The sequence below is a fragment of the Microtus pennsylvanicus genome, chromosome 5, assembly GCF_037038515.1.
Source record: "Microtus pennsylvanicus isolate mMicPen1 chromosome 5, mMicPen1.hap1, whole genome shotgun sequence".
Lineage (NCBI taxonomy): Eukaryota > Metazoa > Chordata > Mammalia > Rodentia > Cricetidae > Microtus > Microtus pennsylvanicus.
In genome coordinates this window covers 45975762-45989108 of record NC_134583.1, presented here as the reverse complement: position 1 = coordinate 45989108, position 13347 = coordinate 45975762, and the positions used below count along the sequence as shown (strand labels likewise).

The following is a 13347-nucleotide window of genomic DNA, read 5'->3' as shown; positions in this document are numbered from 1 at the left end:
TTCAATCTCTTATTAACAAATATATATCGGGTAGCAGCTATGGTTCAGGTGTAACAATGGAGATAGCAATGAATAGAACCAATTTTTCCGATTCTGCGTGTCATAATCAGTTGGGGATTATGGACTGATTAAATAGTTACAGCATATGTTCTGCAGCGTATAGTTACAGAAAATGTTCTGGGAGAATCAGTAAAGGCCGTGTGAGAATAAGTGCAGCCTAAAGGGCCGACAGGAGGGTCATGCTGGTTCATTTCTGCTCCTCATACCTATGCTGGACCCCACCAGCAGTCACATTTCCATGTTTAGAAATTTCATTTTCCCTTTCCTCTAACAAGGCTATTTTTATCAATTTTAACTTTGATTTCCTATGCTCACAAGTTTGTATACGTGATGCAGCTTCCTTATTTCCTCTGCTCACAGAAATGTGTCCAGCCTCCTTTCCCTTCCCTCTGATTCCTCCTCTATCCTCCCTACCACTTTTCCATGCCAATTTCATGTGTTGTGTTTTTAAGCTCCCTGGTGCTGAATATATATATGCATGGGTGCAGGAAAATCTACTGAAAAGTGGGTAGCTTTTCAGGGGCCACATCTTTGAGGAAAACTCTCTCCTCCCTAGCAGTCATCAGTTGCCAATAGCGCCTCATCTAGTGGTGTGACTTCATGTGCCTTCTCTGTCCACAGTATGATTTTGATTGCTTGATATTATTCAGGTCTTATATAAGTAGTCACAATCTCCAGGACTTCATGTGTATAATAATGTTGTCATGCCTTGCAAATACGGTTTTCCTGCATGACTTTTGTAATCTCTTTGCCTCTTTCTCTTTAATGATCCTGAGCCTTAGGAGGGGGAAGGGTATAATATGGATGTTCTGTTTAGACTTGGGTACTTCATAGTCTCTTCTCTCAACATTATGGTTTATGAACTAACATCTTCTACTGTTAAAAACAGATAAAAACTTAGGGGATGTATTATTTCTTTTTTCTTTTCTCTTTCTTTTTCTTTCTTTTTCTTTTGTTTTTCGAGACTGGGTTTCTCTGTAGCTTTGGAGTCTGTCCTGGTACTAGCTCTCGTAGACTAGACTGGCCTCAAACTCACAGAGATCTGCCATCCTCTGCCTCCTGAGTGCTGGGATTAAAGGCGTGCACCACCACTGCCAGGATGGGTATATTATTTCTATATCCATTTAGCATTAGGTTCTTCTCTGTGGCTTATCACTTAGCCAGCCATGGGTTTTTGGACAATTTAGTAGCACCAGACATAAGTTCCATCTTGTGAAGTGGGGATGATGATGATGATGATGATGATGATGATGATGATGATGATATGTAATTTATGTGTTTGTGTATGTATGCGTGTGAATGGAGATGCCTATGGAGGCCAGGGGTTTTGGAACCCCCTCAATCTGAAGTTATAGGTGGTTATGAACTGCCTTATGTGGGTGGTAGGAAACTGACTTTGATCTTCTGGAAGACAAATATGCATTCTTTATCAGTGAACCATCTCTTCAGGTTCTGGAACAGGCTTTATATCCAAAAAAAAAAAAAAAGAATGGTTGGTTACTTCTATAACATCCATGCTGCTACTGCAGCAGTGGGCATTTCTTGCCAGAACAATTGCTATTGTAGCTCAAGGATTGTTGATTATTTCTCTTCTTTCACAGTGTACATAGCACCTCCCAGTATTATGAAAACTACCCAGGAGGGAATGACGTCTCCAGGTCAGTGCCAGCTTAATTCTTCATGTCATATGACTTAAATGTGCAATGTCTTCAGCACCAGGATCATATCATCATGTTCTGGAGGATAAACAAAATCAATGGCAATAACCAGTAAATAACAACTCAAAAAGAGGGAACCCATACATGGCACTGAACTTTTTATTTCATAGCCTATGTTGTTTGGGTGAGCATTGTCTCCAGACTATAGTTTTTTTATTGATTTTTATTGAGCTCTACATTTTTCTCTGCTCCCCTCCCTGCCTCTCCCCTTCCCCTTCAACCCTCCTCCAAGATCCCCATGCTCCCAGTTTACTGAAGAGATCTTGTCTTTTTCTGCTTCCCATGTAGGTTAGATGCATGTAGGTCTCTCAATTATTTACAGGAAAGTTGAGGAGTAGGATTGATTCCATTGACTGCAAGTGGAAGAGGCCATGCCATAATTTTGCTCATGTTTCTAGTTAAATAAATGACATATGAAGGATATTTTTAAAGCTTCGTATTATCTGTGTTCTGAACTTGTAGTAATTTATCAGTCAGATACACTTATCTACAATTAATATATTTCAAAATGCTGTAGCTTTTGATCTGGCTACATGTGATCTGGATAGGTTCATCTTCCCATTAGACTTAGTTTATATAAAGACAAAACTTAATATGTTATCTACAGCAGAGTCTAAATATCCATTCATTTATTAAGAAATATTCACCTTCACTTGCCAGTTGTATCAATGAAAAGAAAGAAAGAGGAATATGAAGGAAGACATTTCTGCATTCCATGAGAAGTTACACTAATTACATACTTTTTGTTTTTATTCATTTTTAGTAATGCTGATGAAGTCCTGTTGTCCTATCTAGAGTCCTTCAAATGAGTCTGTCCATCAGAGGCGCCTGAGAGCATGTCACTAGGCAACAGCTCAGGGATTCACCCTTCATCCTTCCTGCTCTTGGGAATACCAGGACTGGAACAGATGCATTTCTGGCTAGGTTTCCCATTTGGTACAGTCTATCTTCTTGCTGTCCTAGGGAATATTGTCATCCTCTTGGTGATCCAGCTTGAACACAGCCTTCACCAGCCTATGTTCTACCTATTGGCCATGCTGGCTCTGACTGACTTGGGCCTGTCTACAGCAACCATCCCCAAAGCACTCAGTATATTCTGGTTTGGTTTCCATAAGATTGCCTTTAGGGATTGTTTAGCTCAAATGTTCTTCATACACCTGTTTACAGGTATAGAAACCTTCATGCTTGTAGCCATGGCTTTTGACCGCTATGTTGCCATTTGTAACCCTCTGAGATACAACACAATCCTCACCAACAGAAGCATCTGTATTATTGCTGGAGTTGGTCTGTTCAAAAATTTCATTTTGGTTTTTCCACTTGTATTTCTCCTTCTAAGGCTTTCATTCTGTGGACACAATATCATTCCCCACACATACTGTGAGCACATGGGCATTGCTCGGCTGGCGTGTGTTAACATAAAAGTCAATATATTATTTGGGCTAATACTCATCTCTATGATACTTCTGGATGTTATTTTGATTGCTGTTTCCTATGTGCAAATTCTTCATGCTGTATTCAAACTCCCATCCTGGGAAGCCAGGCTCAAAGCTCTTAATACCTGTGGTTCCCATGTGTGTGTGATCTTGGCTTTCTTCACTCCAGCCTTTTTCTCTTTTTTGACTCACCGGTTTGGACACAATATTCCACGGTATATCCACATCTTCCTTGCTAATTTATATGTCATTATCCCCCCTGCTCTTAACCCTCTCATTTATGGGGTGAGAACCAAGCAGATTCGAGATCGTGTGGTGATATTTTTTCGTAAGGAAATTTGACTGTGAGCCAATGATTTGTGGTCTTTGGATCTTTGTCCTTCATATTCTTAAAAGAGGAGAATTTATGTGTGAGATGAGACAGAACAATTGTCTTTATACGCTTTATAGGATATTATGGTAAACGCACAATGTTTTTATACTCTTGGGCCGCAAACACAATATTTTATAGTAAATATTTGTTCCAAGTCTGAATAAGATAATTGTTTCACAAATGGACTTTATTTCTACAATGGACGTTAGAGCCATGTTTCAAGGATTAAGCATATCACAATATTTTTACGCAGAATCCATTGATTCCAGGGGTTTGATGATGCCATCCTTTATCATGGATGCACTGGGGTTGACATTAGTCCTGAACAACAACAAAAAAATCAATCACAATTCCAATTTCCTTCATGGTAGTGTTGGATCTTGTCATTGAATAACAATGGGAAAGAAAATATTGAACAAAATAAGATGCATCTCTTTGTAATCTATTCTCACAATTTTGGGGGGAGAAAGCACAACTGTGGCAATTACCCAGGGTCAAACACGCAGAAGTCTTCATTTTAAGTCCAAGCATACAGGAATTCTCCCAGATGGCAAAAAAAAGAATACAATGGAGAAATAGGGATACAGCACTAAATACAAAGAAATAAAATAGAAAAATAAGAAAAGAAAACTCTCTAGGTGTAACTCCCAGAGAGCCTGTCAGGCAGAGTGAAATTCATCTTCTTTTCAGCTAAGCCAGTCTAAATGCCTACCAAAATCTTTTAATTTTGCTTGCTACAAAACAAAAACTGCATCTTTTGAAGACCCTTTATAAGAAAAAAGCTTAAAACTCCTTCCAAACACAAAGGAATTCTTCCAGATGTTATGTCTGTCTCTAGAACACACAATAATTAGAGGATGGGCCAAGGATTCACTAAGCATTGATGAGAGCAACTGAGCAAACTCTTCAACCATCTTCTCTCCTTCATAATCCAAAAGTATAATAAATAATAGAAGCCAAAGATCCTCTCGTCTCCACACCAGGACACATAGCCTCCCAGAAGCTGTACCAAAGACCAGACAGTTGTAGGGATCCCAGGAAAGACACTTCGCTTCACCCACTAAACCCCTTTAAGCCTGTTGAACAGCCCCAGACTGTATCTCCACCCCTGGGCTTCATATTCTGGCCTGCTACTTTGTTCTAAGGACCCTAACGGTGAGATCAGATCCAAAAACCCCACTCTGCACAACCACATCTGTCTACAACTTTCAGGCCAGAAGACCAGAGAGAAGAAAGAAACCAAGGAAAAATGCTGATCTAAAAAATTTTCTAACACTTAACATCCAGGAAACCTGGGGCACTATGAAAAAACAAAACATAAGAATAATAGGAATAGGAGGATGTGAAATTCAGCTCAAAACACCAAAGAATATATTTCACAAAATCATAAAAAATATAGCCTAAATAAGAATATGCCTTTAAAGGTACAAAAAGTTTACAGAACATCAAAGAGGTTTGATCAGAAAAGAAAATGTCTCCATTATATAATAACCCAAACACTAAACATACAGAATAAAGAAAGAAGATTAAAACTGGCAAGTCACAAACATCCTGACTTCTCAACAGAGACCTTAAAATCCAAAAGGGTCTGGACTGATGTCTTGTAGAATATAAGTGACCACAGATGTCAGCCCAAACTGCTAGACCCAATTAAACTGTCAATCACCGTAGATAGAGAAAACAAAATATTTTATGACAAAGTCAAATTTAAACAACATTTATTCATAAACAGTCCTACAGAATATACTATAAGAAAATCTTCAACCCAAGGAATCTAACTATATCCACAAAAATATGGGCAATAGAAAATTCACACCAGCAAAATTTGAAGAAGGAAAATACACACACACACACACACACACACACACACACACCCTACCATCACCAATAACAAAATAACAGAAATTAACAATCATTGGTCGTTAATATTCCTCAATATCAATGAACTCAATTCTTGAATAAAGAGAAACAGACTAATAAATTAGATACAAAAACAGGATCCAACATTTTGCTGCATACGAGAAACACACTTCAACATCAAAGGTAGACATTACCTCAGAGTGAAGGGTTGGAAAAAGATTATCCAATCTAATAAACCTAAGAAGTAAGCTGGTGTAGCTATCCCAATATCCAAAACTAGAATTCCAACCAAAATTAATAAAAAATGGAGAAAAGCTTTTTATATCCATCAAAGGAAAAATCCACCAAGATGATGTCTCAGTAATGAACATCTATGCCTTGAATGTAATGACACCCACATTTGTAAAGAAACATTATCAAGACTTAAATTACACATAACAGAACCTAAACAGATAAATAATGGAACTAACAGATGTTATGAGTCAAATTGACTTAACAGATATCTACAGAACATTTCACCCAAAGACAAAAGAATATAATTTCTCCTCAGCACTGAATGAAACCTTCTCCAAAATAACCCGTATATGTTTCCACAAAGCAAGTCTCAACAGATACAAAAATTACTGAAAAAAACCTTCTGTATCTTATCAGATCACCATGAATAAAAGCTGGATTTCAACAACAGAAAATCTACAAACTCATGGAAGCTAAACAGCTCTCTGTTGAGGAAAAGTACATAGTACAAAGGGCTTTCTTGAAGAATTTAACAGAGAAACAGAAAACTAAATAGTACATTTAAGCATAAGGAATCCTCCTGGAGGTATAGAAAACTGGTTCCAATGGTCATATATGAAGAGTTGGACATAGAATGAAGAAGCATAGCCAGGTAATAAAACTACAACCACTTAAAACTTACCTTGAAAGCTGAAGAAACTGTCCTTGGCTAAATGTTTGCAGACACACATACCAGTTTGCAATGTGTTTATATGATTATAAAATTCACTATTTTCAAATACACCTCTTATACATCCCAAATTTCTTGTTTTTGGTGTCCTGGTTATACATAACTTTAGTTGAAACACCAAACTGTAGTGTTTATCCTTTTCTGGCCTCTGTTTGTCTGTCTCCTCTTTGCGTCTGTGTGCCTGTGTGTTTATATGTGCTGCATTCCTGTGAGTCTAGGACACTTGGTGTTTTACAGCAGCATGTGAAAGCCCTTGGAAGATGTTGGTTTGTTTCTCCCTGAATTTTTGTGACTTATTGTTTGAGACAGTGACTCACACTGGACTGGAAGCTCAACAGTTTGGCTACCCTGGCTGGATAGCACTCTCCTGCTCTACTACTCTGGGTGAGGTCTGTCACAGTGATGTTGTTTTAGTCAGGTTTCTATTGCTGTAAAGAGGCACCATGACATGGCAACTTTTATAAAGAAAATATTTAATAAGTGAGGATTGCTTACAGTTTTAGAGGTTCGGTCCATTATCATCATAGTGGGGAACATGGTATTGTGCAGGAAGACACAATATTGGAGAGGTAGCTGAGAGTCCTACATCTTGTAGGCAATAGGAACTTGACTGACACACTCAGGGGTATCCTGAACATAGGAAACTTCAAAGCATGCCCTCACAATGACACTTCCTCCAACAAAGCCATAACAACTCCAACAAAGCCACACCTCCTAATAGTGCCACTCCCTATGAGATTATGGGGCCAATTACATTTAAACGACCACAGATGTCTATATCTTTAAGAGAGTGGTGGGTCCCAAATCTTACAATAGCACACATCTCTCTGGTTGGGCATCTCCTGCCTGACTCTCCTTCAGGTAGGTCACAGTTCCCTGTCAGGTGCTATACACTGTGTTCTTCTCCTGGAATCTCATCCTGAGCTCATTTCCTCTTTCAGATCAGCAGTCAGAGGAGTCCCGTGTTTGCATTGGCTAGATAGCTGGATAAGATACTAATGGATACGCTCACCCTGCTTCTAAACCTCTTAAAAGAAACTCCTTACAAATCCCAGGAGTTGAGGCCAGGCTGTAATGCAGCACAAATAATAAAAACCTAGAGACAGATATTAGGGTTCAACCTCAAAACCAGAAAATTAAAGCAGCCAAGCCACAAGAGAAGTTTTACTTCTACCAAGGCTGGGCCTCTCTCTCTTTCCATTTTCTATTCCCTCTAGTGCTGGGATTAAATGCATGTGACTCTCTAGGACTGGGATAAAAGGTCTGAGCAACCACCACCTGGATTTGTTTCTGTATTGATCATGTGTAGGCCAGGGTAGACTTGAACTCACAGAGAACCATCTGACTCTATCTCCCAAATCCTGGGATTAAAGGTGTATGCCAATACTGCCTGACTTCTAGTGGTTTTAGCTTTGCCTCTGGTCTTCAGGAAAAATATATTGTGACTTTAGCTTTGCCTCTGGTCTTCAGGAAAGATATATTTACCAAAATACAAATAATACAGCACTATACTGTGGGTTCAGGCCACAAATACCAGCTCTATGGTGGCAAATGTCATGATGTCAGGACTTCAGCTCAAGGTCAATATGGTCCTCAAGGAATCTTGTGGGAACTCAAAAAAGAAACACACACACGCACACACACACACGCACACACACACGCGCACACACACACAGCAGCAGCATTTGTTTGGTGTGGTCTATCTAAGCCTTAATCTTATTCGCTCTCATCCAAAGGCAAATGACTGCTGAAGGAATCGAGCCAGACTATACTAAATGTGAATTCAGGTGACCCTAGCCTACTATGACTTAATATCCTATGTTATGATAAACACAAATCACCTCAGTATTCTTTGATAATTTTAAACACAAGTGTTGGACTTACATCATTTCCAGCCTTTCTTCAATGCTTTCTACTCCCATGTTGTTTTCTTCATACTGTCTATTCCATGATCTATTAATTTTTCTAGAAGTCTCTTTTCTGAAACCATGATTTCAATACTGTGATGGATATTCTACGTTATTAATTTCAGATTATATCTGGAATTAAGAAAAATGGAGTGCACACCTATGAGGGATTTTTGTATTACTTTAAATAGGACATGTACTTCTAATCCAGATTTCAAAGGGAGGAAAGAAAACCTTTAATCCACATATTTTGAACTGGGAAAAATCAGCCTCTAATCTGAGCCATGGCTTCTGCTGGAAGCCTACATAGGGACTTGGAAGAAGGAAATTTCATGCTTTATGTCTCATTAACAAGTCAATTTCTTCACTGGCGTTAGAGACAGATTCTTCAGGATTTTGGTCCGTATTGAAGACCAGATGAGACATCCAGCTTTGAGAACTGAATAACTACTGGATTCTTGGACTTCTATTCATAGCCAATCATTGTTGGATTCCGGAGACCATGGTCTGTAAGTCATTTTAAAAAATCTCCCTCCTCCTTAGAGAACATCGATAAATTGCCTCACATTTCCTATTGAATACATAAAAATTTTCAGTTGAAAAACCACTGTGTGGCTTCTCTCACATTTACACATAAAATCAACAACCATTTAAAAAGAAAGAGAATCTCTATCTTTATTCTGTATGTTTAGTGTTTCAGTTATTATATAATGGAGGGATTTTCTTTTCTGATCCAATCTATTTGGTGTTCTGTAAGTTTTTTGTACCTTTAAAGGCATATTATTGTTTAGGCTAGAATTTTTTATAATTTTGTTAAATATATTCTCTGGTGTTTTGAGCTGAATTTATTCTCCTTTTCCTATTATTCTTAGGTTTTGTCTTTTCATAATGCCCCAAATTTTCTGGATGTTTAGTGTTAAGAATTTTAGATTCAGCATTTTGTTTTGTTTTGTTTGTTTTTGTTTTTGACAAATGAATCTGTTTCCTCTATTGTGTCTTCAATGCCTGAGATTTTCCCTTCCATCTCTTGCATTCTGTCGGTGATGTTGGGTTGTGATGTGTTCCCGTGGTGTGATGTGTTCCTGTTCAGTTATCCAGATTCCCATTTCCAAGATTCCCTCCATTTGTGTGCTTTTTTCTTATTGATTCTATTTCCATTTTCAGGTTGAACAGTTTTCTTTACCAGTTTGTTTGTTTGTGTTTTCTTGGGTTTCTCTTAGATTTATTGATTTCTACCATTTTTTCTTTGGTCTTTTCTTCAAATTCCTTAAGAGATTTGTTCATATCCTCTTTAAGGACCTCTATCATCTTAATAAAGTAATGTTTAAGGTCATTTTCTCATCCTTCAGCTCTGTTGGATGGTTTATATCTTGCTGTTGTAAGATACTGGGCTCTGGTGATGATATATTGCCCTTTTTGTTATAGAATGTGTTCTTAAATTGGTGTTTAGGCATCTGGATTTGGGATGATTTTAGGTCTAGACGTTGACTGCTGAATTTGTCTTTGTTAGACAGGTGCTTTGTTTCTTGGTTTCTTTCTTCTCTCTGGTCTTCTGGCCTAAATGACCAAGAATTATGGTTACAAGCATGTCTTCAGGTCAGGAGGGTATCCCCTCGAGGCTAGAAAGGCTATGGGTCCCTAGATCCATATGACTGAAGTCTTCTTCTGAAGTTATAGACCAGAGGAGAGGGTGCAGAGTGGGTTCCCTGGATCTGATCTGGCTTCTAAAGTCCCTGAACAAAGTAGTAGAACAGAATGTGGGGCCCAGGGGTGGTAGTACAGTCTGGGGCTGTTGAACAGGCATAAAGGGGATTAGTGGGTGAAGGGAAGTGTCTTTCCTGGGATCCATAGAACTGTTCTGGTCTTTGGTACAGCTGCCAGGAGGCTATGTGCCCTAGTGTGGAGCTCAGAGGATCTTCTGACTTCGATTATGTATTATAATTTTGGAAATCATACCCATTGTATGCTTGTTGCTGAACATCATGCAGTCTTCTGAATGCAATGCTTTTTCTTAATCATTTGCATAATGATAAATGTTTAACTTGGAGCAATTGTAGGTATAGATTCAGTGAATATCTACATATGAATTATTATATAATAGGTTTTTGTATTTTCTTATAAATAACTGGGAATTAATTGGCTTAGTTATATCACATGCCAATGGGGAAATTTTGTGAAAATAGACCTGCTTTCAACATCTTTTTCCTATTTTTCATTCCTTCCTGTGATGTACTAGAAGTCCAGTTTCTCTTTATATTTTCTAATATTTTGGTAAGACTAATAATTTTGATTTTAGAAATTTTAATAGATTTGAAATGCCATTTAATTATAACTTCAATTTGTATTATCCAGGTGAGTTTTCATGTGTTTATTTGTCACTCATCTCTTTAAGAAGCATCTAATTAAAATTTTGTCAAATTTTCAAATTTTGGACGTTTGTTTTTTATTGGTCACTCACAAAAAGGTTTTGCACAATTGAATTTCAAATATATTGTCTGATAAGAGTTCAAAGTCTCTTACTCCAGTGTTGGGTTATTGTTTTCATTTTCTTAGTGTCATATTGAAATAAAGAAAAATTTAAATATTTTAATTAGTCAATATCAGAGTCAGGATTATGAAGGAGAGAGGATGGGTGAAGAGTTTGCTCAGTTGTCTCTCATCAATGCTTAGTGAATCCTTGGCCCATTTTCTAATTATTGTGTGCTCTAGAGACAGACACAGCATCTGGAAGAATTCCTTTGTGTTTGGAAGGGGCTTTAAACTCTAGTCTATCTAAAGGGTCTTCAAAAGATGCAGTGTTTGTTTTGTAGCAAGATAATTAAAAGAATTTTAATTTTTTTTAAGCATTTGACCTGGCTTCGCTGAGGCAAAGATGAAGTTCCCTCTGTGCCTAACAGGTTTTCCCAGGGTTACACCTAGAGGGTTTTCTTTTCTTATTTTTATTTTTTATTTCTCTGTACTCTAGTGCTATATTCTTACTTCTCCACTGTATTCTTTTGTCATCTGGGAGAATTCCTCTATGCTTGGACTTAAAATGAAGACTTCTACGTGTTTGACCCTGCAATTGTGTTTTCCCCCCAAAGCTGTGAGGATAGATTACAAAGAAATACATCTTATTTTGTGTAATATTTTTTTACCATTGTTACACAATGACAGAATACAATATTACCATGAAGATAATTGGAATTGTGATTGATTTCTTTGATCAGGACTCCTGAAACTCACTTCTTGAACAGTGCATTGTCAACCCTCGTGCATCCATGATAAAGGATGGCATCTTCAAACCCCTGGATTCAATGATTTCTGCATAAAAGTATTGTGAGCTGCTTTATACTTGAAATATGGCTCTGATGTCCATTGTAGAAATAAAGTCCATTTGTGAAACAATTATCTTATTCAGACTTGGAACAAATATTTACTATAAAATATCGTGTTTGCGGCCCATGAGTATAAAAACATTGTGCATTTACCATAATATCCTGTAAAGCAATTGTTCTGTCTAATCTTAATTACACATAAATTCTCCTCTTTTAAGAATATGAAGGACAAAGATCCAAAGACTACAAATCATTGGCTCACAGTCAAATTTCCTTACGAAAAAATATCACCACACGATCTTGAATCTGCTTGGGTCTCACCCCATAAATGAGAGGGTTAAGAGCAGGAGGATAATGACCTATAAATTAGCAAGGAGGATGTGGATATACTGCTTCTTTTATAAGCCATTGTTATAAAACCCTTTATATATAAAATCAGATATCCATCCTATAAAATCTGTCACTCTAGAGAACCCTAACTTAAACAGGTATGTACTCACTTTCACCCTGTCTACTTCTTTAATCTCCCTCAATGTGCTCTTCTGCTCTCATGATCATTCGACCTACAGGCTTCATTCAGCAACATATTTGTAATTTAAATATATATGTATAATAATGAACATATACATTTTTCAAATAAAAAGAGTTTTATATTCATGATGTACCAATATCATCCTTTTGGCATTGTATTCATATATGAGGAGAATATTTTCCCATTTCATCCACAATTTAAGTCTCTTTTTCTATTTCCCCAATACACTCTTAGGAAGCAGAGCCAGGAGGATTTGTCTGTTTTCCAGGCCAGTCTTGATAATATAAATTTCTCTAGGCTAGCCAGGGATATGTAGGGAGAACCTCTTTGGGAAAGCAGAGGAAGAGGAAGAATGAACCTGAGGGTGAGGGGTTGGGGAATAGGGATAAGGCTGAGGAGGGATGAAAAGTGAGATGGAGAGGAGCAAGTTGAGGTGATATGGACGGTACCGCTCTTGCACAGACATCAGGATTAAACACGCATACACCTCTCTAGTCACTGGTAAAAGAAGCACTTTATTGAACAGCTCGATGGATGGTTTATACCTAACACAGCCTGGTGGACCAACAGGTGTTTATATGTAACCCAGCCAGATGGGTCAACAGGTGAAGACCTCATTGCCTGATCCTCGGTCATGGCCAGGGCAATGAATACTCAGGAAGTAGGGTTGGTAAACAACTTTGACACAGCTCTCAGAAGCTCAAATCACTAGCAGGGAAGAGCAGCTGGAGGCCAGGACTCAAAAGGTCCCGACAGATGGGGAGGGCCAGGGGATGCAGATGGAGATAGAGCATAGAAAACAGGAAGTGGGAGGGGCACAGAGAGGAAATGTAGAGGTGTGGGAGGGGCAGAGGAATGGAAGGAGGTGAGGCAGTCAGAGCTGGGAGGGGAGGGGAGGAAGAAGAAAGAGATGGATTCTCTTTCTTCTTAAATGGTTGTTTATTTCATGTGTAAATGTGACTTGGTAATGAGACATAAAGCATAAAATTTCTTTCTTTCAAGTCCCTATGTAGGATTCCAGTGGAAAGCATGGCTCAAATTAGAGGTTGATTTTCCCAGTTCAAAATATCTGGATTAAACCTTTCTTTCTTGGAAAACTGGATTAGAAGTACATGTCCTATTTAAAGTAATACAAAAATCCCTCATATGTGCGCACTCCATTTTTTTCTTTTCTTTTTAAAAA

At 38.0% G+C, this 13347-nt stretch overlaps 1 protein-coding gene across 1 annotated transcript; it reads left to right on the top strand.

Annotated features, from left to right (window-relative positions):
• Positions 1-2614: 2614 nt before the first annotated feature.
• On the top strand, positions 2615-3553 carry LOC142850851 (olfactory receptor 52E8-like). Its single transcript, XM_075974752.1, has one exon. It carries the CDS (start codon positions 2615-2617, stop codon positions 3551-3553), a length of 939 nt encoding a protein of 312 aa, XP_075830867.1.
• Positions 3554-13347: the final 9794 nt, after the last annotated feature.